Raw genomic sequence first — 22,530 nt, forward strand, 5'->3', positions numbered from 1 at the left:
CCGCGGTTTCTTGACCAATCCCCACCCCAGTGTCTGCCATCTACCTTCCCGAGCCGAGTGCGTCCCGCCCGCCCCAGTCCTGGCTCTCCGTTCCTGCGCGGCGCAGAGACCTCAGCCTTCGCAATCATCCTATCGCCATGAGCGAGATTCATGCCCCGGGGACGCACAGAGGCTGAGGCTCGCGCAGAAGTGGAGCGAGAGCGATTTTCCCCTCCGCTCCCCGGCTGCGTGCGCTGGTCTTGGGCTCCTGGCCAGCAGCAGCCGAAGGCGCGACTCAGAGCGGTAACCTGTTACTTCCCCAGAAGACCCGGCCTCCCCACTGCCTGCTCTGCTGTGAGAGAGCGCGCGCGGAGCTAGATGCGGAGTCCTATGCAGGGTGTGGAGGACGTGGCCGGCGGGCGCTACTCTGCAGGCTCTTAGATGTACCCAGATTCGCCCGCACTCTCTGTCCCCTGGCCTTCGGAAACCATCGCACCAGCGCCGAGCGCGGAGCAGCGGCGCCGCGCACCTATCCTTGTCTGCCGCCTCCCGCGCGCTGGGCGCAAGTTCGTTTCCCCAGTGACATTCCCCTTTCTTGCCTCTCTCACCCTCTCCGGGTCTGTACAGCGAGAAATCCGGGTACCTCAGAGAGCTGTATGGAGAGGAAATACAGAAACAAGAATGGAACCCCGTTCTTGCCTTCGAGATGACTCAAAGCGGGTGGGGCAAGAGGGAGACAAGCGAGGTTCCGACTCGCTGCTTTCTGGCTGTCTGGAGTACAAGGTGACTGTATTTCTTCCCCAGCCAAGTCCGAGGGAGAACGTAAAGACACGGACCCTTTTTCCCCTCTCACCTTGTCTCACCAAAGTCCCCGGTCCCCGGAGCAGTTGGCCTCCTTCTTTCCAGGGAATCAGCCAGACACAACAAGGGGAACCAGACACCGAACCAGACGTGCCCGCCCCGTGCGCCCTCCTCCCCCCCACACCCGCCTGCCCGCCCGCCTGCCGGCTGCTGAGAGCCCAATAGTGCTTGTCGCGGCTAGGCTGGAAAACCGCGCACTGAGCCTCCCTAGCCCTCCTAGCCCAGTACCCCGCACCCGCGCGACCTGCCCTGGCCTTTTGCTCCTCTAGTCTCAGCGCTGGGCTCCAGGTCGCCCCGCCGCGCCGCCAGACTGGAGAGCCGCCCCGGGCTACGTTGCGGGCGCCCGACTCCCCAGCTCGCGCGCACGTCTCTTCCTCCCCCCGTCCCCAGCCCGGCGCACCCCGACCCAGCCCGCTGGCTGCCGTTCCTCTAGCCTCTCTCTCCCGAGCCCGGACTTCAACGGGAGCGTCCGCGCCCCCGACCGCTCAATCGCCTCCCGCGCGCCGGACCCCTGAATCCCTCCCCGTACAGCTCTCGCTTCTCTTTGCAGCCTGTTCCTAAGCCCGGCCGGCCGAGGACCCCGGACAGCAGAGGACCGGGGACAACCGAGCAGATGGCGTCTTCGACCCCTTCTTCGTCCGCAACCTCCTCGAACGCGGGAGCGGACCCCAATACTACCAACCTGCGCCCCACAAGTAGGTCCTGCTCCAGTTTCCTATCAAATGGACTGCGGGGAAGATGGGGGCGCTGGGACGTGAGGAGGCTGCGCTGGCGGAAAGGGAAGGGGGAGCGCGGAGATGATGGAGGCTAGAAAGAAATGGGGCCCTGACCCAGGTCCCGACCAAAGGTCGTTCGACTGCCAGGGATGCTAGGCGATTCCAGGGCGCTAAGGGAGTGGGAACCACGCAGGGTCGGAGCGGCGGCGATCCTTGGAGGCTTCGCTGCGGGGGAAGGACGCGCGGCGAGAGTGTTGTTTTTGTTGTGTTGTGTGTGGTTTCTTTGCTAGGTGGGACGACGGGGGTCAGCGCAAGGGGCGGTGTGAGGAGCTGGGAGCCTCATCGGGAATAGAGAGTTTTCTGTCTTCGGCTTTCGTTGAGCCGAGATCCGACCCTCCCCCCCTCCTTTACTCCTGCGTTGTGCTCGAAGTCTATAATCAGCGGAAATTTCGACGTTAATTGCAGCTTTTAGAAAACTCGGGGTCCCTAATTGCTCCAAATTTGCGTCGAGCTATTGACGAGTGAGGAAGAAGCCAGGGGCGAGAAGGGAGCATAAAATGGTTTGAGATTAAGCCTCGACATTTTAGACAATTAATTACATTTCAGAAACAAAAAAAAAAAAAAAAAAAAAAAAGCGGGCAGCATCCTGAGTGGCAAGAAGTGGGGAACCAGGAGGAGTCCAGAAGGTTTGCCAGGGCGGGAGGAGAGAGCAGCCCTCTCTTTTCTCCCGGGCAGGAGACCTGTCAGCAATGAACACCTCTCTAAGAGAGAGGAAGAAAAGGGGAACCAGATAAAAGCGGGTGGGGAGATGTATGCTTCCCCACCCCTAGCTCCGTGCGACTCCTCAACCCATTTCCAGAATCTGTCTTTAATTCGGATTGATTTCCAACATCTTTGTAGAGGCGTGGAGATGAGGGAATTGTTTTCCTTTTTCCACTTTGGATTGAAATGCGCTCCCTCCAAATCCATGAGCTCCAGATTGTAACGGCCCCAGAATTTCTATATAAAAGGGCTTAGGGATGGCATTGTGGTTAGAAGGAGGACTTATTGCTTCGCTTTTATAGCACTTTCTATAAGCTTGAGAAAACATCAACTGTTCCCATCAACGAAGGTTGGCGCGGGGCGGGGGGGGGGGGGGCGGTTATCGGGTAAGCCCTCTATCCAACCCCTAGGTGCTGCCCTTGGCTTCCCGGCTGGAGGCCTTCTCTTAAATTCTTAGGCGGCGTTCCAGTTCCCTTTGCAGCTCCCTCTCCCCGCCCCCGAGGCAAGCTACAATTACCCACACAACAAAGAGGGGCTCAGGAGAACCGCCAGCCTTGGTGGCGCGAGAGCCGGACACTGGCTACCAGAGCTGGTCGGAACAGGCCAAGAGAAACGGGAGGCCTGCGCGCCTTTGTCTGTTGCTCTGGCCCTGATGGATTTCTTTTCCAGTTCTCTCCACATTTCCTGCCCCTTTCTTTGCTGTCTGGCAGGGGTGGGCGGCCGTTGTGTTCACCCACCCTCGAGTCCGGCACCCTTACTGCGCCCCTACTTCCCAGAGGCAACCAGCAGCGGAGCCCATGTGCCCAATCGCGGGTCCCAGACCCAGTAGAGGAGCTGACCCGAGGTCGCTCATGGCCGGGCGCGCCCGGAATTCGCCAGGGCGGAGGGAAGATAGCCGAGAACTGGGCCCAGGAAGAGCCTGCAGCACCTGTCCTGAGAACGCCGCCGCCGGCCCCGACAGCCCAGCCGCCGTGAGCATTCTAGACTGTGTGCGCACGCCTGGCTCTTTACCCATCCTTGCCCTCCCTTGCAGACACATCCTCACCCGCCCAGCTGGCTCTGCTTCTCTGCCCCTCCAGGGTCTCCTGGGAGGTGGCGTTGCTCAATTCGCACAACCTTACTCGACCTCTTGCTCCAGCGACGCCTCCTCCTTGTTCTCAGCCACTCGGTCTTCCTTACTCTGGCTACGGCAAAGGATCTCTCTCACTTCCTCTTCCCATCTCTCTTTCCCTTTCTTTCACTGCAATCCCCAACTCTAAAAGGCAGTGCAGTGGGTCTGAACTCCAACGCCACAGCTGAGTGACCTTGGAAAACTCTCCTAGCCTCTCTGAGCTTCAGTGTTTTTATTTGTAAAAGTGAGTCTTAGATGAACACTCCTCTTGCTTCATAGGGTTATGAGGATTAGGTGAGATGGCGTTTAAAATGAAAGCACTCTATCGGATGAAAATAGCTCTTTACCTGCCAGGCATTTTTGTTAGGGTTTAGCTTTCGCACCGATTTACTACTGTCTGTTGCAGGAACTCCATCTGTGACACGCTCTCTCATTGACGTCGGGCTAGTTCTTCTCCCCGCTGGGGCTCTGTTGTGCCTCGGGTTTAATGGATGTCACTCTCCTTATCGCAGCAAACACTCGCGCCCGGCTGAAGGCACCGGCCCGGCTGGGGTGGGGGATGGGAGTGATTGGAGGCGCCTTGCTATGAGGAATCCGAGGGGAATTTCAGGCTAGGCCCACTACACCGGCTCGCATGCAGGCTCTGCAGGCACCCCCGTGCTTCTGGCTGGAAGTTGAACCCCGAGGGCAGGATAGACACTGAGGAGTCTGAGAACACGGCAGCGCCTGAATCCGCGATTCAGACCTAGAGAAAAAGTGTCTGATTCCCTTCGCCTTCGCCTGCTCCAGATCCGAGACGTCCGAGGGAAGGGTTAATGAGGGGCAGGTTGGGAAGAGGGGGCAGGGGATGAGGACCCGAGGCGCACTATTGTCTTGCCGACTCCCCGGTCCCACTGAAGAGCAGCCATGCGAGCCCGATCATCTAGTCAAATACTATTTTTCACCCAATTAATTCCTGAACTCTTCCGCGACCCCATTTCATGCCAGTTTATTTTAAGCTGCCACTCGGCTGGAGACCCGCCAAGAAACTATGAGACGTGTTGGTCCCAGATGTCTCTGTGTTCCCTTTCCCAGCCGCTGTGGTTGCCCTTCGAGTCTGCGGGGCGGAGACCAAGGGACTGGGCCTGCGGGTGGGTGTTGGGCAACTCGAGGAGCTGGGCCTGGCCCTTTGCACCTGCGGTCAGCCCTGTCCCACTCCGACCCCGCCTTGGCGGCTACCCCATCGTAGTCGCTGGGAGGCCGGGCGGGGCGCTGGGTGCGTGGCCTCTCAGAGACACTGTTCTGTACCTGAGGTCGGAGCAGGAAGGGAGTGTGGTGGGGTCTCGGGGGGCACGAGTCTCCCCGTCGGCCCAAAAATCTGGCTCTTAGCTCCTTTCGGGAAAGAGCTTTTTAATGAGGCGCACTGGCGAAGACCTGCCCCTACCCTCCCCAGAAAACCTTTGCCCTCGACGGGGTGCCGGACTGTCCGAGCCTCACTGATCGCACGTCTCTTGGTTTCTAGCGTATGACACCTGGTGCGGCGTGGCCCATGGATGCACCAGAAAACTGGGGCTGAAGATCTGTGGTAAGTGAAAGGGACGGCTGGGGCCCCAAAGGGCTGCGAGGCGAGCGGGCTTTGCGGGTTTGGGAGAGTGGGACGTACGCGGAAGGGAATCCTGGCTCTTGGGTCTGTTTTCTAGTGTCTACAGCCCCTACGCCCGGCAGTGACGCTCCTCTACTGGCCTTGACCTTCCTCTGCCCTCTCCTGACGTACCCCCGAGGGACCTTTTCCGATGGGGGGTCCTGGGCTACTTGAGACCTCGGGGCTCCCCTAGCTGGGCGCGAGCACAGCGCCCCCGCGCGACAGCCCCGCTCATCTTGCCCGGCGCTTTGGCTGTTCTGACCCATGCGCTCGGCCTACGCGACGCGAAGGCGGCATAAAAAGGTCCGGGTTTACTGGAGAGCAGGCCCAAGGCAAGACATCCGCCTTAGACGGTAGCTGGCGCGTCGTATTCCTTCCCTCTCCACCATCGCGCGTTGAAAGTGGCTTCCTCGGCTGTATATTTTTGCCCGAGATGTCAAAACGGATTCAGGTTTCATTCTTTGAGGCCTTGGAGGCCAAGAGAAAGGATTGCCTGCAGCCCTCGGTGGCCTGCCTGGAGGAGGTGCGGGCGGTGCAAGCTAGAGGGTTTGCGGAGCTTGCCCTTGAAGGAGAGGAGGGAAGGGAAAGGGGGCAGAGGGGGCGTGGGGCCGCAAGACGGAAAGGGGGTATCGGGCACGATTTGCTAGAGAGGAAGGAAAATAGATCTGGGAGCTGGACGGGAGAAAGAACTGCTCTCCGGAGACGTAAGGATCTAAAATGAAAACGCCCAAGGGGTGTAATTTTTTTTTTTTTTTTAAGGAAAAAGGGAGATTTGTTCGAAGGGACACAGCTGAGTGGCTCCGGCTGAACAATGAGAACTTGCTTTCCTTGCTACATTTCACCGTCTAAAATTTCTAGCCTTATCGGGCCGGAAAATACGGACGTCCCGGGTTAGGGGGTGGAGAGGCGGGGTAAGATTAACGTGGGGCTTATTAAATGGCCATCCGTCAGCTGCTGCGCGCTGGAGATAGTGGCGGCGCAGGCGTAGGCACGCCCGCCCAGCCCCCGGAGCGCCCGAGAGTGGGCCGGCGAGCCGGTGGTCTCCGGGCCTGATCTTCCCAGCTGTCCTGCATCCCGGGGCCCCAGGGAGGCGAGAGATTGTGGCCGGAGCGTGAGGAGTTACTTAGCAGCTTTTGGGAGTCACCCTCCCTTCCCCGCCTTGCGGCGCGGCGCCCTCCCTGCGTTTCTGGGGCTCTGTCCCCTTGATCCCAGAAGCAGCTTTACGGTGAGGAAGTGTTGCTCGACTCCAGGACCTAGCCGTTTTGCAGGGAAAACCCAGCCCTGCGGCGGGGAGGCCCCGGGGTTTGGCCCTCTCCCCAGCACGCGAGGCCCGCGGCGCGAGGCCTGGGCAGCGTCCCCGCGCGGGGGCAGCTGGCGGCAGCCGAGCTTTGTTCTATAAATAGCCCCCTTCCCCTCGCCGCCATTCCCGGCTTAATGGCCCGTTTCGCGCCAGGTCCCTTCGGCGGCCGCGGCGCTCGGCTTCAGCAGCCGTCATTGTCATGCAGCCGGGCAAGCAGAACTGAGCGAGCCCTGGGCGCCCACACGGTCTTGGACAGGGTTGGGGAGGCTTGGGGTGAGTGCTGCTTTCCTCGCGGTCCTAGGCCTGCCTAGCCAGCGGCCTTCATCCATCCCCATCCCCGCTTCCCGGCCTCGGCCCTGGGCGGTGCCCCCTGCCGCCCCGACTGCAGACCCTCAGGGTCTGGGGAGAAGAGAAGGTCTAAACGCCGCTTTGGGGACACACCCGAAGTGACCCGAAAAGGTAAAGGGGCAGGAGCATCCCTGGGTCCCGGAACAGATGTCCAGGCACAGGGGTACAGGAATTGGGGAGTAGAGGTTTGCATCAGCTTCCCCTGAGGGAGAGCTCTTGGGCGTTTGGGGGCTACCATCCTCAGGGAGTTTCTTCTCTGTTTTTACCCACCTCCCCAACATTAATTTCAGGAAAGTTGAAACCCCTGTGACAGGAGAGGGCTGGTAGTGTGTTGAGGGGCAATTGCCTTCTGCTAATACGCATGCTTTGGGGGCCACAGGTTAGGAGGATTTACAATAGGTTTGATTCTGAAAGGAAACAAAACAACGGGAGGATTTGTTTTCCATACTTTGCGCCAACTCTGGCTTTCCATTTTCGTCTAGTTACCGGAGGCAAAGTGCAGTCTTTGGTTTTGACTTGAATCCACAGACCCCTCCCCTCCTCCACACACAGATTCCCCCACTCCCTTCATCCCAGACCTTCACGGGCTTGAAAGGTGCCCTCTTGACCTGACACTCTCCAGGTTGGTTTGACCTTTCACCTTAAGAGAGTTGAGGGACTAATGGTCATCTTCTCACTTCCAGATCCATTGCCCTGGGGGACCCCTCCATTGCCCTTGCCAAGATTCCACCCCACCCCCTCTCCTACCCCCTCTCCTGGATCCCCGCCCCCCCACCCCCCCACCCCCCCACCCCCCCACCCCCCAGGAAGACAAAGCTGCAAGGAAGGCCCCTGGTCTCACCAGTGGAACCCTTAGCTCCGGAGGCAGAATCCCGTGGGAAGGCAGTCAGCCAGAAGAAACCCAGGATCTTGCCAAGAGGTAGAGAGCCGGGTGGCTACAGGCATGATAGCATGACCTAAATAGAAGGAGATGCAGGGAGCCCTAAGTTCTGGCTCTGGGCTCTGCTCACTTCCCAGTGTGTCCTTGGGCCTCCATCACTTCTGTATTCAGAGGTCCCAGACTGGCTGCCAGTTACAGCCCCTGAGCTGTTTTATTTAGCCCATGCAGTGCGTGTGTTTGTGTGTGTGTTTAATTTTGTGTCAGTCACCAACTTTTAAACATACATTTCAAATATTCTGTATTTATTATGGCTTCTCTTGAAATTAAAAAAAAAAAGTTTGAGGTGGGGGAGAGATCTGGCAGGGTACTTATAGCCCAGAAAAATCAGGAAAAGAGCCCCTTCCTCTAGGGAGATGCAACTCCATGCTACAGCTTGGTAAGAGATAGCAAGGGGGTTGGGCTTCAGGCCTCACTTGCCCCCTTGGCCAGGTGCCCTTATGCCAGGCTCAGTTTGAAACCCCACTTGGAAACAACCAGCTTGACCCAGGTGTTCTAGTTCCTCACACCTCCCCCCTCTCACGGGGCTGATTAGGCCTTTGAGTTTGGGGGCAGCTGTGAGGACCAGCAGCAGGATCGCCCTCGGCTCATAGGTGGAAGCTAGCCAGGGTGCTACGACCGGGCCAAAGCTTACCGCAGCTTCGGCTCCCCTCCGCTTGCCTCTGTGCCTCTTAAGAATGTTCAGCTAAGTTACCTTAAACTAGGTCCTTATAGCTGAGGTATAGAGCAAAAGGGAGTACAGTCTGCTCTAGTCTCAGGGACCTCTGTTTCCAGGACGCCTTGCTAGCCAGGGAGGTCATCAAAGCACTGACCTCAATGTCATCCACCACCTCATTATCCTTGGAGAAGCATATGAACTTCCAGAGCCTCTCAGAGCCCAGAGAGGCCCGGGTCCTTGACCTTGTTTTTGAGGCTCCCAATATTTTAGAAAACAAATACCTTCCAAAAAAGTGATATTCCAAAAATAATATCCATTAAGTGTTTATATTAGCAAATTAATGGTTTTTAACACAAATTATAATGCAATATAAGTGTGCTTTGCATAGGATAATGATAAGATGTATAGAAAACACTAATTCCTTGTGCACGCCAGGAAGTGTGGTCCAGGAATGAGATGCAGGTTTAAAGTTGTGTCGTTAATTGTCATCTTTCATTCCTATCAGGACACCTCTGGGAATGCCTGTGAGAAGAACTCCTTTGGAGATAATATCCAAAGCCCAAATGCAGGTCCTAGGTCCTTTTCCACCTAGGAAAGGAGTTGCTAAGGGGTTTCAAGGCAGAGACTTTCCCAGGGAGTGAGTCAGAACCAACCAGAGGTCAGAGACCCAAAGAGCGGGAGTTCAGCTAGGCAGGACCTCACCTCCATTAGGGCACTTGGTCTTCTCAGCCTGCGTGAAACAAATTCCACTGCTGCCTGTTCTGGGTGTAGGGGGCCAGTCTCACTCAGGAGCCAGGTGGTCCTGCATCCCTCTGGCAAATGAGTGCTAGCTTCTCATTTTGGACTCTGGGGATTTGGAGGAGGAGTTCAGAAAGTAGGAGCAGAGGTGAAGGGGAGGATACACCCCCCCCCATCTTTATATCCAAGTGTGGAGCTCTATTATAGTGTATTTCCCCCCTTCTGATGTCCTTTAGAGCTTTAGTGATAAGTTTTAAAGGTGCTGGGAACAATGAAAGGCCTGGTGCCTCTGCCTTCCTATTCTTCCCTCCAAAAATAGACCCTGCTTCTGTGTGTGGGAGGATTCTAATCACTGCAGCCTTCCCCCTGCATCCCTCCTTCCTCCACCCCTCACCACTGAATTGCAGCCCTGGGGAAGTAAAGCTGAATTCCCCAGATTAACTTGCCTCTCGTCGAACCTCCCGGGACTTTCCTCCAAGCCTGCCTTGTGACGTATGTGACTCCCCAAGGATCTTGGTATCTACAAATACAGCTTTGGGGTCACCAAGAAGCTTAGAACTTTCTTCCTCTTTTCAGGGTGTTGCATTTCGGACTAAGATTGAGGCTGAATTGGAGGAGATGCTGAGGGAAGGAGTGGGTCTGCAGGTCCCGAGCCCCAGAAGGGACAGGTGGAGGTACTGAGAGAGGAAATGTGCTCCTGGTTGGCAGAGCCTCAGCCCTTTCAGCTCAACCTGCTTCTGGGTTTGCCACTGGTAGTGTTTGCACTGCTCACCTCAGGCGGGAGAGATTTCCACTCCTTCTGAGGGGCAGGGGGGAGGTGTTTTGACTCCCACCCTGGGCTCAGAGTTCATCTCTGTGGAGTTTTTGGATGGCTTTCTAGCTTTATTACATTGTTGGTCACCATCTGCCAATCTGCAAGCTCCTGGACAAGAGGGGATCTGTCTCATTTATCTTTATCTGTCCCTGGTCCTAAATGCTTAGTAAAGTCCTTTTCCGCAAGAGGTGCTCAATAAGTATTTACGGAATTAAATGTCACCACACATAAAATTTTAGGCTTTCTTGTCTCTTTCTCCAATACCTTTATTTAAGGAGAGGGGGTGGTACAGGGAAAGCTGCCCTTCAGTGTTGGGTCAGAAGAATTAAACTTACATTCAACCCTGGTAGCATTTACCTGGTGTCCAAAGAAAGCATCTTCCCCAGTCCTCAGTGCTGGTCCTCACCCCCTCCTCCCTCTGGTCACACAGCCCGTAAACCCAGAGCTGGCAGCATCCTCTCCGTTTGTGTCTCTTCCCTTAAAACCCCATCCTGGGGCTGGTTACTGGAGTGGAAGCTGTCCAGTTGACTTAATTCTGCGTTCACTGTCATGTTCGCAGAGGAGAATGGGCTTCACTTACTGTTTTTCTCTCTTGCATGACTGGGTCTGTGCCACTGATGACACTTGGCACTGCCCCCTCCCCGCCTGGAGGCGAGCAGTGCCAGAGCCCTTATACATAAAACAGACACTCAGCTTCTATTCAGGAAAAGTGAGAACCCTGCTTGGAGAGTCGACCTGGGCCAGCAGCTGACCCTCCGAGGCTGGGAGTTCGGTGCCCTTCCTCTGACCCAGCTTCTTGTGCTACAGGCTTCTTGCAAAGGACCAACAGCCTGGAAGAGAAGAGCAGGCTTGTGAGCGCCTTCAAGGAGAGGCAGTCCTCCAAGAATGTGCTTTCCTGTGAAAACAGCGACAGGGATGGCCGCTTCCAGCGCACAGAGACCGACTTCTCCAACCTGTTTGCTCGAGGTAGTCCCCACCCCCTAGCCCTAGTGCTATCCAGTAGGTTGCTTATTGGAGTTTCTTTCCTTTTTCCTGAAATCTTGCTTCTTTTACAAAAAAAGTCATTATTCTCTCTGAACCATCATGAAACTGCTTTCCCAACATTTGAATATAATATACTCCCTCCTTCCCTATTGCCCAGGTCTCCATCATTTGAAAGCTGGATGAGGACAATCAGTAAAACAGCCAACTCTAAAGATACTTGCAGGGACAAATACACAGTCATAGAATCTCAGAATCCAAAGAAATCTTTCACATAAGAAAATCCAGCTATTCCCTCCATAGCATTTATCCTCCAAGGGTGGTGCCCACAGCAACAAAATCACCCTGTGGGAAGCTGTGTAGCTGGGCCTCATGACCAAGTGCTGTCCTGAAGGTCATTTTCCTTTTGAAGATCTTTCACTCATTACCGCTGCCCCTACAACAAGGGTCTCAGGAGGTGCTTTCCCAGTCTTTCCCGACCAGCTCAAAGGTAAACCCACCCCCCTCCCCCTTCCGTGAACTCCCCACAAGCCATGGAGGCCAAACCAGAACAGTAAACAAGATTCACTAAACCTTGGAGAGAGAATCCAAAGAATAGACACAGAGCATCATATACAGCCGGTCTGTCCTTGAGCTATGGCTGACAACTTCAGTTGGGGCCCCCTACAGCTATCCCCCCTGGCTATCCCCCAGCCTGACTCTGCCTAACAGAGGCCGGAACCCAGAGTCACCTTCTGGCATCCCAGAGGCCAAGCCCTAAAAGGTAAGGTCAAGAGAGAGGCAGGAGTTCCCTCTCCCACCTTCCAGTTCTAGTTTTCTGTCTAAGGACAACATAAAGAACCATCCTCTTTGGTGTGACCTCAGCCTCTACCCACAGAAGCCTCACCCGCCACCAGCAACAGATCAAGCACATCATAACACCAAACCGAAAGCCCAGTGTCTGAGCCAGATGTACAGAGACACACCTGGTACTAGGGGAGCAAGACAGACGCCCCGTCTGTCACACGCCTGACAGGTGCCCAAATGGATAACTGCAGGGGCAGGCTGCTCGTGGCTTCTCAAAGCGTTTCATTTATGAGCAGCCTAACTATCAGAAACTCTGTGAACCCCCAGAGAATATATGCAGCGCTTCTGTGTATACACCGATGTACATTGTTCTGGGGAGATGGTACATCAGATTCTCAATGCATGCATATCCTGGAAGAAAATCAGTCCTATAAAGATACGCATATTAGGGATTTCTAAGCTGACTGAGGAAATCCAGATACGAGTCAGGTGATAACCACTCATGGGCTTCCCCCCAACCAGATCTGCTTCCGGCTAAGAACGGGGAGGAGCAAACTGTGCAGTTCCTGCTGGAGGTGGTAGACATACTCCTCAACTACGTCCGCAAGACATTCGATCGCTCCACCAAGGTGCTGGACTTCCACCACCCCCACCAGCTGCTGGAAGGCATGGAGGGCTTCAACCTGGAACTCTCTGACCACCCTGAGTCCCTGGAGCAGATCCTGGTCGACTGCAGAGACACCCTGAAATATGGCGTCCGCACAGGTAAGGGTGAGATCCAGGTCGACACGCAGTGGCAACCTTGCCCTGCGTCAGACCTTTGCCGATTGCCAGGATGTCAAAGTCATGTTGAAGGAGAAACACAAACCCGGGTGAAGGAAGGCAGCAAAGCGCTCCATGACCTCAGAACCACCAGACGCAGTGACAAAATCCCATCATTATCTATTGTTGTAAAAAGAGATTTAAAAGATACAGGTACACGGTGCTGTGTCAAGTTCTGTATAAAGAGTTTTAATTCTTGGTTTGAGGCTATTCACAACCTAAAGAGAGCAGAATGATCCATTCTCTACTTCTTTTCTCGCTTCCATTTTCACGCCTACTTCATGCTGATAAATCCGACCCTTGCCTGTCCCTGAAACTGGGGAGAATTGGGCCCATTTCCTTTTCTTTCTGTACTAGTTTCCTAGGGCTGCCACAACAGATGACCACAAACTGGGTGACTTAAGACAACAGAAATTTATTATCTCACAGTTCTGGAGGCTAGAAGTTCAAAATCAAGGTGTCTACAGGGCCATGCTCTCTCTGAAGACTCTTGGGAAGGAGCCATCCTTGCCTCTTCCACCTTCTGATGGTTGTGGGAATTCCTTGGCATTCCTTGGCTTGTAGATGCATCCCTCCAATCTTTGCCTTCATCTTCACATGACATTTTCCAAGAGTCTGTGTCCAGGTTTCTCTCTTCTTTGGACTACCCCAATCCAGTATGGCCTCATCTTAACTTGTTTACATCCACAAAGACCCTATTTCCAAATAAAGTCACAGGAATCAGGGGTTAACACTTGAACAATCTCTTACAGGACACAGTTCAACCCACCACACCCTCTATTTGCTAGGCCTAAAAGCCACACACTTACACACCCTTTGCATTCTACTCCATCCTCTGGAGTTCAGGTATCCTGAGGCACCAAATCCTATCTCCAACAGGGAGCCCTGGAGGACACCCTCTTGCCTCCTTTCTATGTTATAGGAACTCTCTCTACTCAGCAATCCTGGCCAGGTGGTTACTCTCCAGTTGCCTCAAGTTCAAGGACTTTTGGGATCTCTGTCTGGCTCTTTCTAAGCCTAGGAATCAAGCAGTGGTTTCTTCCCTTTACCGTCTTTCCCCACTGTAGCCTGGCTCTCCTGAGCTCTTGGACAGACTGATGTACAGGAATTGGCAGTCCATAGCATGGTTGTCCCCACAGAGGAGCCCCTGAGCCCATGACTGGTAGCCTCTTGTTCTTTTTTCTTTCTCTCTCTCTCCTTTATTATCCTGCTCACTCTTCCTAGTCATTTGAAGATATGACTGGGGAGGGTGTTGTAATAGGACTGAGTAAGACTATTGGATGTCAAAAACAAGGGTTATAATGAAATAATGAGGCTGGCCAAAGAGGCATTTTTAAGTAATGAATCCCAAACAGCTTTTGAAATCTGCCAACACCACTGATATAGGTGTAGCTTCCTTGAATAACTGCAAGATGGACAAGACTCAACTATATTACAAAGTCTGTGTTTGCTTTTTAAAGAAAAGCATGCTCATCCAATTAGGTACATCTCACCTTGGTCTGATGGCTAATCTGTTCCTGGTGGAGATCAAGTTGTTATTTGGCTAGGAAAAAAAACAGAGTCAGAATTCTCCGTGTATGTTTTAGCTTGACTAGCTTTGGTCCACTATTTTTATTTTGTCAGTTCACGCCACAAACACTTTATCAGAGAGATGAGACCACGTACGTTTATCATGAAAGCTCAGAATACTTTTGCCCCTCAAAGAAAAATACATGGATTTGTCATAATAGCAACTCATATCGCCTACAACACTGAAGTAGCACGTGGTCAGAGAAGCATGGACTCCTACTAGAGTGGAGTGTGTGAATCCAATTAGATACTTAGCCTGGACCCATTCATCCCTGTTCTTCGGAGCAGCTTCTAGAAGCAGATATTTGCATTTGTAGAGTTCATAGTCTTCAGGCAATGTGAAACCTGCATTACAGGGTGTTGACCCTGGCAAAGTGTACTGTTGCTTTCATGGGAAAACACATTTCCTAGTTGCTGGTCTGTAGTTTAGATGTAGTTACTGGAGCAATAGAGTAAACCCACAGGTATTCTGCAGTGGAAGTGGAAGATAGTTTTTAAGAGTATTAATGCACAGCCAGAATAATGAATAGGGTTTTAGAATGAAAACATACTGATCTGGGAAGCGTCTGTGGAGGAATGATGATGGCCTTTGGAAATTTCCCTACAGATTAACAAAGACTTCTGAAAAAGGAACCAATGTATATACATTCTCCAAGAACTGAGAGAAACGCTAGTCAGCCCTCAGTCACAGTAGACATGCTGACTTCCTTAGTTTTCCTTTTTTGAACTTTTTATCATGGAAATTTTAAACTTATACAAAAATAAAATAATGTAATGAACCCTGTATACCCAACACCCAGCTTCAGCTATTAGCAGCTCTTGCCAGTGTAGTTTCACCTGACACCCCACCCACTCCCCTCTCTTCTATACTATATGGAAGCAAATCTCCAGCATAGTATTATTTCATTCATAAATATTTTTTATCCTCAAGGACGCTTTAAAAAACCACATTATCATTGGTACATCCAAAAAAAATTTATAATTTTTTAATATCACATATTCAGTGTTCAAATTTCCAGTTGTCTCATGAATGTCATAAATGTTTTATTTTGTTACAGTTTGAGTCAAGATCCACATAAGTCCCTCACATTGCAATTGCTTAATATGTCTCTTAATCAACAGATTTCTTCCTCCATCTCTTTTTTTTTTTTTGAAGCTTATTTGTTCAAAAATTTTACTTTAAAAAATTACTCTTTCTTTCTCTCCAACCTGACTCTAAGCTGTGGGCTGCTCAGTACCACGTCTATCATCTGTTAGTATTTTTGTTGACTATAGACAGTTGAAATTGAAATTTAAACTAGGTCATTTTGTTTCTTGATAGCAATTCTGGTATGAGATTTTGGCTTCATTAAGCTATGGCCATAAGAGGAAAGTAAGGTTTGGGGGGACTTTGTGTCCTTTTATATTTTAATAGACCGTGAGATACTGTTTCGCTTTTGTTTGAGGGTTATTTGTGTCAGTCTGTCTGTCTGTCCGTGTCCATCTTTTGTCTCTGCTATGCGATGTGATTTTGATACATTGTCAAATGGTGTGATTGCATTTATTTATCATTCAATCTTGTCTTAAAACGAAATGTTTGTTGTTAAAAGTTTTCAAATGGGTATTGTGTGTGTGTGCGTATATGTATATATATATATGTATATATGTATTTATATTTAAATGGACTTCAACAAAATTAGTTATGTTGTAGGAGATCTCATAGATTTTGTTGGCACTGAGCCGAGTAGAGCAAAATGGACCATTTTAAGCTATTTAGAGTAATCTACATGAATGTCTGAAATCTGGCCTTGAATTTACACTAAGCTTACTGTTTATGCTTCTTTTATTCTTTCTAAAGATCAGTATTATTTTTCGAGGACTCTTGAGGTGCAGGGATCGGTATATTCTGCTATTAGAAGTCCTAGTCTAGATGTTCTGAATGAGTCCTTATCACAAGGAGAGAAGGATAGACTTCCTCAGAGAGGGGACTTAGACCAGGAACATTCCAACATTAGCTCTCTGACAGTTACTTCAGAGGCAAAAGCAATTTCCGCTGGAAACACAGCAGTCAGCACATCTTTCTAACACCAGTTCTCTGTCACACACCCCTAGATAATCTATTGCGTTGACTCCTTCGTGACAGCCAAGCCAAGCCTGCTCTATGGGGTTGAGTTTTTCTGTGAACGCCAAGTTGGCCAAAATTTGGCAGTAATCCTGAATTTGCTGAGAACAAAGCCTGATAAAGCATAGAGTGGGTTGAAAAGGACTTTTGAGTTACATAATAATAAAAATTATTCTATCAACAACTCAATGAGTGAATGAGGCTGTGTCTGCCCCTGTTTCACAGAGCAGATGCCAGGTCATCTCAGCAATACATCTAGTTTAACAGTCGCCTGACTATATGTGGGCAAAACACACCAATGCTTGACATCGTATTTGACTGACACAGAGGCCCAGAGAGTGATGTCATGCCTCGGCATCAGCCTCAGAGCTGGCACTTACCCTGGGCTTGGTTCGGTTCACAGAGCCACTGACCCCTTCTGAAGCCTGCAGCCTCTCCTCCTCCATCAGCATACCTTGATTTGGGGAATAAAAGCTTGAGGTGTTAAATTAAAAATTGAAATATTTATGGAGAAAAACAGGACCACCACATCCCGATTTGTATTTTAAAAAGTACAACAGAGGAGCTCATCTGGAAATCAACGATACTGGACAGGTTACTTGTTTTATGACCTTGGATTTTTTTAAATTTAAAAGCATAATGCTTTAGAAACATGTAAGTTTGGGAGACATCTTCAATGTTAAAGGTTGGTATAGGGTGGGTCAACGTGCCCTCCCTTCAGTATTCTTGGGCAGCCCTATTAGACCGTTGGGATAGAGGTCCCATCACTGTGGCCTAGTGGAGTGGACCTTTTGATTTGAAGACAGCTTGAAAAATCTGGATTTGCCTTGATGCTTGTCTGTTACTTACCTCTTTAGGTCATCCTCGATTTTTCAACCAGCTCTCCACTGGATTGGATATCATTGGTTTAGCCGGCGAATGGCTGACGTCAACTGCCAATACCAACATGTAAGTCCCACATATTATTTTCATGTAAGAAAACATGATGTCTGAGTATAGCTTGTTGTATTAAGAGTCCAATTCCAATGGTTCTATAATAATTTTATTACAGTTTGCCCTAGTCATCTTTTCTCTTAAAATCTTTTAGGTTTATCACAGCTCTGAGTTAATGATAGATACTTGATAAACTATTTTTTAATTGAATAATGCAGTTTAATAAGAGCATGGTCATAAGAAGTAATAACTCTAGCTTTCAAAGTTTAGTGTGAAACTTCATGTTAAAAGACTCCATATTTCTTAATGATATATTTAAAGAGATCATGTTCTGGGGTATAATCTTGGTCCATTTTCCCACCCAAGCATATTGCTCCTTATCATTTAGGTCATATTTTCTTCATAACTAAAGGGGCCATAAAGCCACAAACCAATTTGATCAGCCTATTGTTCAACTAAAAATTCTAAAACAATTCATGTAGTGATATTCCTTTGAAAGGAATTATATATCCCTTTCAAAATAACTGATTGTTTTTCTGAATGTGAAATTTTTTTCATACTTGAGTAGGCAAAGCCTTTGTTTGTTTCTAAGTTCTTGTAAATTTATTTGAAACTGTCTCTAAGGTCCTGGCGGTAGGAGGGTTGTGTGTGCAAGTGATACCTGGGTAGTCTTCTGGTAATCACCCCACAGTTTCTTCTACACACACGTGCCATCTTTGGAGACAAGGACAGGTTACAAGTTGATGGAGGGGTATCATAACCTACTAAGTACTGCCTTTTCTTTCAACGCTAAGATAATGTTTTACCACTCTCTCTGTATCCAGACAGTGGTACCACATTCTATGAAAGTATCCAGAGGGAAATAATAAAACAAGGTTATCGCAGTAAGTTAAAAATAACTGCATAAGAATTATGTAGTTTAGTCACTGTGGAAAGATTTGGAAAATAACCGTACGCTTTTTAAGTTCGTGGTAGATTTGAAAAATGAATTTAGGTGAAAGGGTGGTATTATTTAAAATGAGAAATTCCATTTGACGTCAAGATAGAATGTAAGTTATTAAAGTTCAAGGTATTCTATTTTTCTTAAACTACTACCAGCCACAGAGCCTGAAAGGGCATTTTAAACTTATATATTGATTTGTGTGTGTTCCAAAGCTGTTTAATGCTGTGACTCAAAATACTTAACTACATTCAGAAAAGTTTCTATTAATTAAGGCCTCCTGCTTTGTTTGCTAATTTAAAACAACAACAACATTTAAAAAGCAAATGTGACAAGTGAAACCATTAGTGCTAAAAGGCATAAAAGATTAAATTGATTGAAAAGTCAAATGGTTTTCCTACTCCCTACTTGCAAGTCAAGGTTAACGTCACAGAATGTTCATGTTGGATCACTGAGGCTCTGAAGGGCTGGAAGGAATTCAGGTCAAAGATACAAACAATCACCTGTATGATCTCCTCAACAAAAAACTCCCCTTTGCAGTCTTTATGTTTATGGTTTGTGAGATAAAAATATATCAGCAAGCACAGACATCATAATATATTAATTATAACTTGAAAAAAGACAGTAATGTTTAACTGAAACATCTCACACTAAGGAATGATTTTAATTAGAAAGTACAGCTTTAAAAAAAAAAACTTAACTATTTAGAAAATAAATGGGAAAAATAAAGGTACATACCCATTAAGGCCCAAGTACCCTTATTAATATAGGCACCAAATTCACCCAGTGTCTTTAAGTGTGTATTCTGTAGGCCTCTCAGCTGTGATTTCCTAATATATATAGCTCAGTCTCAAGGTAAATAAAAGGAATTCACCCCGTTGAACCATTTATGACCACATATTCTCCTGAAAGTCTTTTCTTTAACCAGGGAAATCTCGCAAATTCTTTTTTTTTTTTTTTTGTATGTGTTCATAAAATGAAAGTCCCTTACTCTTCCCTTACCTCAGCTCAGCCATGAAACGCTAAAATATTGTCCAACCATCTGAGGTCAAGGCCAGTCCAACTGAATGGCACATAGTAATTGCAGCTGTACTGAACAGTGGATATTTATAAAATATGATCCAATTCCAACAGATCGATAGCAAAGGTTATTTAAAATACTGAAATAGTTTCTGTCAGTTCTAGAGACAAGGCATTGTCTGAAGAAGTAATAACTATTATTTAGAAATTGTTCTAAGCCGGTTCCCCTGGAAGATCATGAAATGTGGCAGCGCTGTCAGGAGCTTGGGCAGAAACTTGCTCCCTTGTGACAATTCCTTCTCCAGCTGGGAACAGTGTTCAAAATAAGCCTGGGGAAGAATGGCAAAAGGATCTTTTTTGGCAGAGTAGGATTTAATTAGTGATACACTCATTTTTTTGACCTGTACTTCATTGCGTTTGGATGGCACTGGTAATCGAGAATAATAACTACATTCCTCAGTATACTCTCTCTAAAAGAACTATCCAATATCTTAATCCAAGTGGCAAAGTGTAAGGTATCTGATGGTTAGAATAGAAGGAACGTTTATGCCCATGCTTTCACACCTGCCTGTGCATTCAGCTTTGAGATATATTCTTCCAAGCTAGGACTCAGTGAAGATCCAAAGAAAACGTCACCAGTGTGCAGCTGGCCATGGCATGTACAGCTCTTTTCTTCCAAAACACGGCCACCGAGCAGGTGTAAACAACAGCCTGCCCTCAAGCACCTGACGTTAATACATAATCCTAGTGGCAAGATCTATCACAGCCCTTTGTTATGAGGTTATGATTTCAAGTATCTAGCACTTTATTTTCATAGAAATTACACAGAAGAAATTTTCTATGGGGGTTATCAGTCATTTTATACTAGTAGGCAGGTTGTTACAGAGGACCCTGCAGTAAGTAGTTCTCATTTGTCATAGAAAAGCAGCTGTGATGTAAAGGACATGGAATTCCAGCTTGGAAACATCCTACATGTGAGATCTTGAAACAACTCACTGAATTTCTCTGAACCCCAGTTTCTTCTTCAGAAAAATGAAGAATAATTGTATCCACCTTACATAGTGGTTCTGAAGACTAAAAAAGACACCAGTCTTAAGTGCCCAGTGTATACAAGGTACAATGCACACACCCAGGAAAGGCAGCCAACCCACAGGTCACTGTTGCCATTTGCAACCCCTCCCTTCAACTTCCCAGCTCTTTTGTTTCTGTCTCTCATCATTTCTGGACACCAAAGGGGCTCACTAAGCTCCCCCTCAGGTGTGTTATCTTTTAAGGTAAAGATGGGTCACCCACCACATCCATAAGGAGGATAAAATCTAAGAGGAGTGTCAAGTTAGAGAATCAACATAGAAAATTATTTCTTCCTCTCATTAAAGAAGTTCCTGGTTTGTCAGTCACCAGGGATGCAGGATCCTTGTGCCTTACTGGTTCATATTGAGGCATGTGGCTCTCATCTTCAAAGTTACTTCATGGTGCAATTTAGCTGCTGGAGTTCCAGCCATTATTTCTGTGTTCCAGATCTCAGGAAGGAGTGCAGGTGGAGGGAGGAAGGAGGAAGGAAGGAAAGAAAGAAAAGAGGGAAGGAGGAAGGGCAAAAGGGAAACACACTCTTTCCTTCTAAGAAACCTTCTCAGAAGCTCCACAAGACATTTCTCCTAGCATCTCTTTAGCTAGAACTTAATCCAATGGCCACACCTAGGGAGGCTAGAAAATACAGTCTTTGATCTGGATGAATTGCAACTCCAAATAAAACTGAATGAAGGAAGGGAAATTTTGATACTGGTTAGCAACCAGCAGATTCTGCCATCAGAGAAAATCAGCTTAACAATCAATTTGCCTCGGTTAATCCCACTGGGAAGGTGAGTTGAACTACTAAAACAGGGCTGACTCACTACCCTACTCAGAATATAAAAACTCTCCTTTAGTGTCACTCCCTGAATGTCACAATCATACTGTTTTTAAAGGCTTACTTTCAATCCCATGTTCTTATGCTTCAACCTAGAGCTTTTAGCAGGTTTAGTTTCTTATCCTCCGATTCTGAAATGTCATCTTGTACTATGACTTTAGCATCAAACCAGCTTCTTCTGAATCCATATTTGACCTTTGATCTCTTGACTTTGTCCACTTTCATCTGTCATTTACGGAAGGGGTACCAAACCTGGAGTCCCAGGTGCAAGAGGAGACTCTGCTACAAGGGTATACAAAATGATGTGCATATCCTCATTTTCTTCCTGGAGAGGGGGACTGTAGCTTTCCTGGGAGTCCCAAAGGTGTCTGTGATCTCAATTAAGTTAAGAACCACTGCTCTAGGGTGAACTTCAAGGTCTTCTCTAAGGCTTTGGGTGCAGGCAGACTCCCAGTTGTAAACACGGCCCAGGATGAGAAGGCAAGTTCAGAGGAAGTGTCAGGAACAGGGGCACCACGTCAGCCCATGTGACAGGCCTGGCTGAGGATCAACAGCCGTGGGGCAATCTACCAGCTTCCAGGAGAGGATGTCAGGACTAAGGTAACGAATTGGAATAAGCTTGGTGTTAGCTGTGGGGTAACTGGTCCTTCAGACCCAGGCAGCGACTGTCAAATAGGATGCAGCTAAGGCCAAGATGCTGGATTCATCCTAGTAAGCTTCCTCCTCAAGGTTGGGAATTGTGTCTTATGACATCTTTGTCTCCTCAGTACGTAAAAAGCTACTTGGCAGAAAAATAGTCATTCATTAAATATTTGTTGAACAGAACTGAAAGAAAGGTTTCAGAATCAGGAACCTGGCATAAATAAGGAACCTGAGATAGATGAGATCAGATAATCTCACGATCAAACTCTCTAGACTCTTCCTTCTGATCCTGAGAGTAATGGCCATATTCCTGGTAAGAAGACTAATTCATGCAAACCTGGGGCCTAAATTGATTCAAATCCTGAAGTGGACCAACCCTCTGGCCTTCAGCCCCATCCTTTCTCCCTTCCCCATGTGGTTCCTGCACTGACTTGACTCTGGTCCAGCTTTCATCCAATCCTTGATAAGGTTCTGATATTATGGTGTATGATTCCATTGGTTCCTTGCCTTACTCTAGAGAGCCTTCTCATTTGGTACTGTGAGACTTAAACACACACACTGCCACCAGTACCTCTTCACCATGCAAACATTTTTGCCATTCCAACATTTCCAACAATCAGTGGCACTGTTGATAACGCATTTGTTCAAGAATGGTTAGAACCACATCATGAGTTTGCCCCTTGGTACACTCAGCAGCACAGGCTAAACCAGGAATCCTTCTCTTCTTCTTCCTTTATCAGGCCATCAGACATGAGGGAGTGTTGGTTGCTACGGTGATGGGGCTCAGAGCAGAACCAAAGCATGATTGTGACCTCCAGAGGTGATGGTAACTGAACACATGATTTCCAAGGGTCTTCCTCCTAAATTTCAAGGGTCCTCCCAAGGAAAATGGACATATTCTTTTTGCAAACAAAATTCTTCTACCAAGAGATATACCCTGAGGATCCTTCAGGATCTTGTTGTCCTCTTTTACCACCATGTGATT

General features: G+C 48.8%; 1 protein-coding gene across 3 annotated transcripts in view; it reads left to right on the forward strand.

The window, feature by feature from the left end:
- GAD1 (glutamate decarboxylase 1) overlaps positions 1-22,530 on the forward strand; it is a 43,079-nt gene that overhangs the window by 3,195 nt on the left and 17,354 nt on the right. The window contains exons 2-7 of one of the 3 annotated variants that reach the window (XM_082465391.1): positions 607-762; positions 1,391-1,535; positions 4,931-4,993; positions 10,653-10,811; positions 12,135-12,377; positions 16,962-17,052. In XM_082465391.1, coding sequence (XP_082321517.1) covers positions 661-762; positions 1,391-1,535; positions 4,931-4,993; positions 10,653-10,811; positions 12,135-12,377; positions 16,962-17,052 — 803 coding nt within the window. In that variant the 5' untranslated portion in view covers positions 607-660. Of the gene's footprint in view, positions 1-606; positions 763-791; positions 1,129-1,390; positions 1,536-4,930; positions 4,994-10,652; positions 10,812-12,134; positions 12,378-16,961; positions 17,053-22,530 lie in introns of those variants that run through there. The other 2 variants (XM_082465393.1, XM_082465392.1) reach the window with 2 other exon arrangements.

The sequence above is a fragment of the Balaenoptera physalus genome (genome assembly GCF_965194825.1).
Source record: "Balaenoptera physalus genome assembly, chromosome: 6".
NCBI lineage: Eukaryota > Metazoa > Chordata > Mammalia > Artiodactyla > Balaenopteridae > Balaenoptera > Balaenoptera physalus.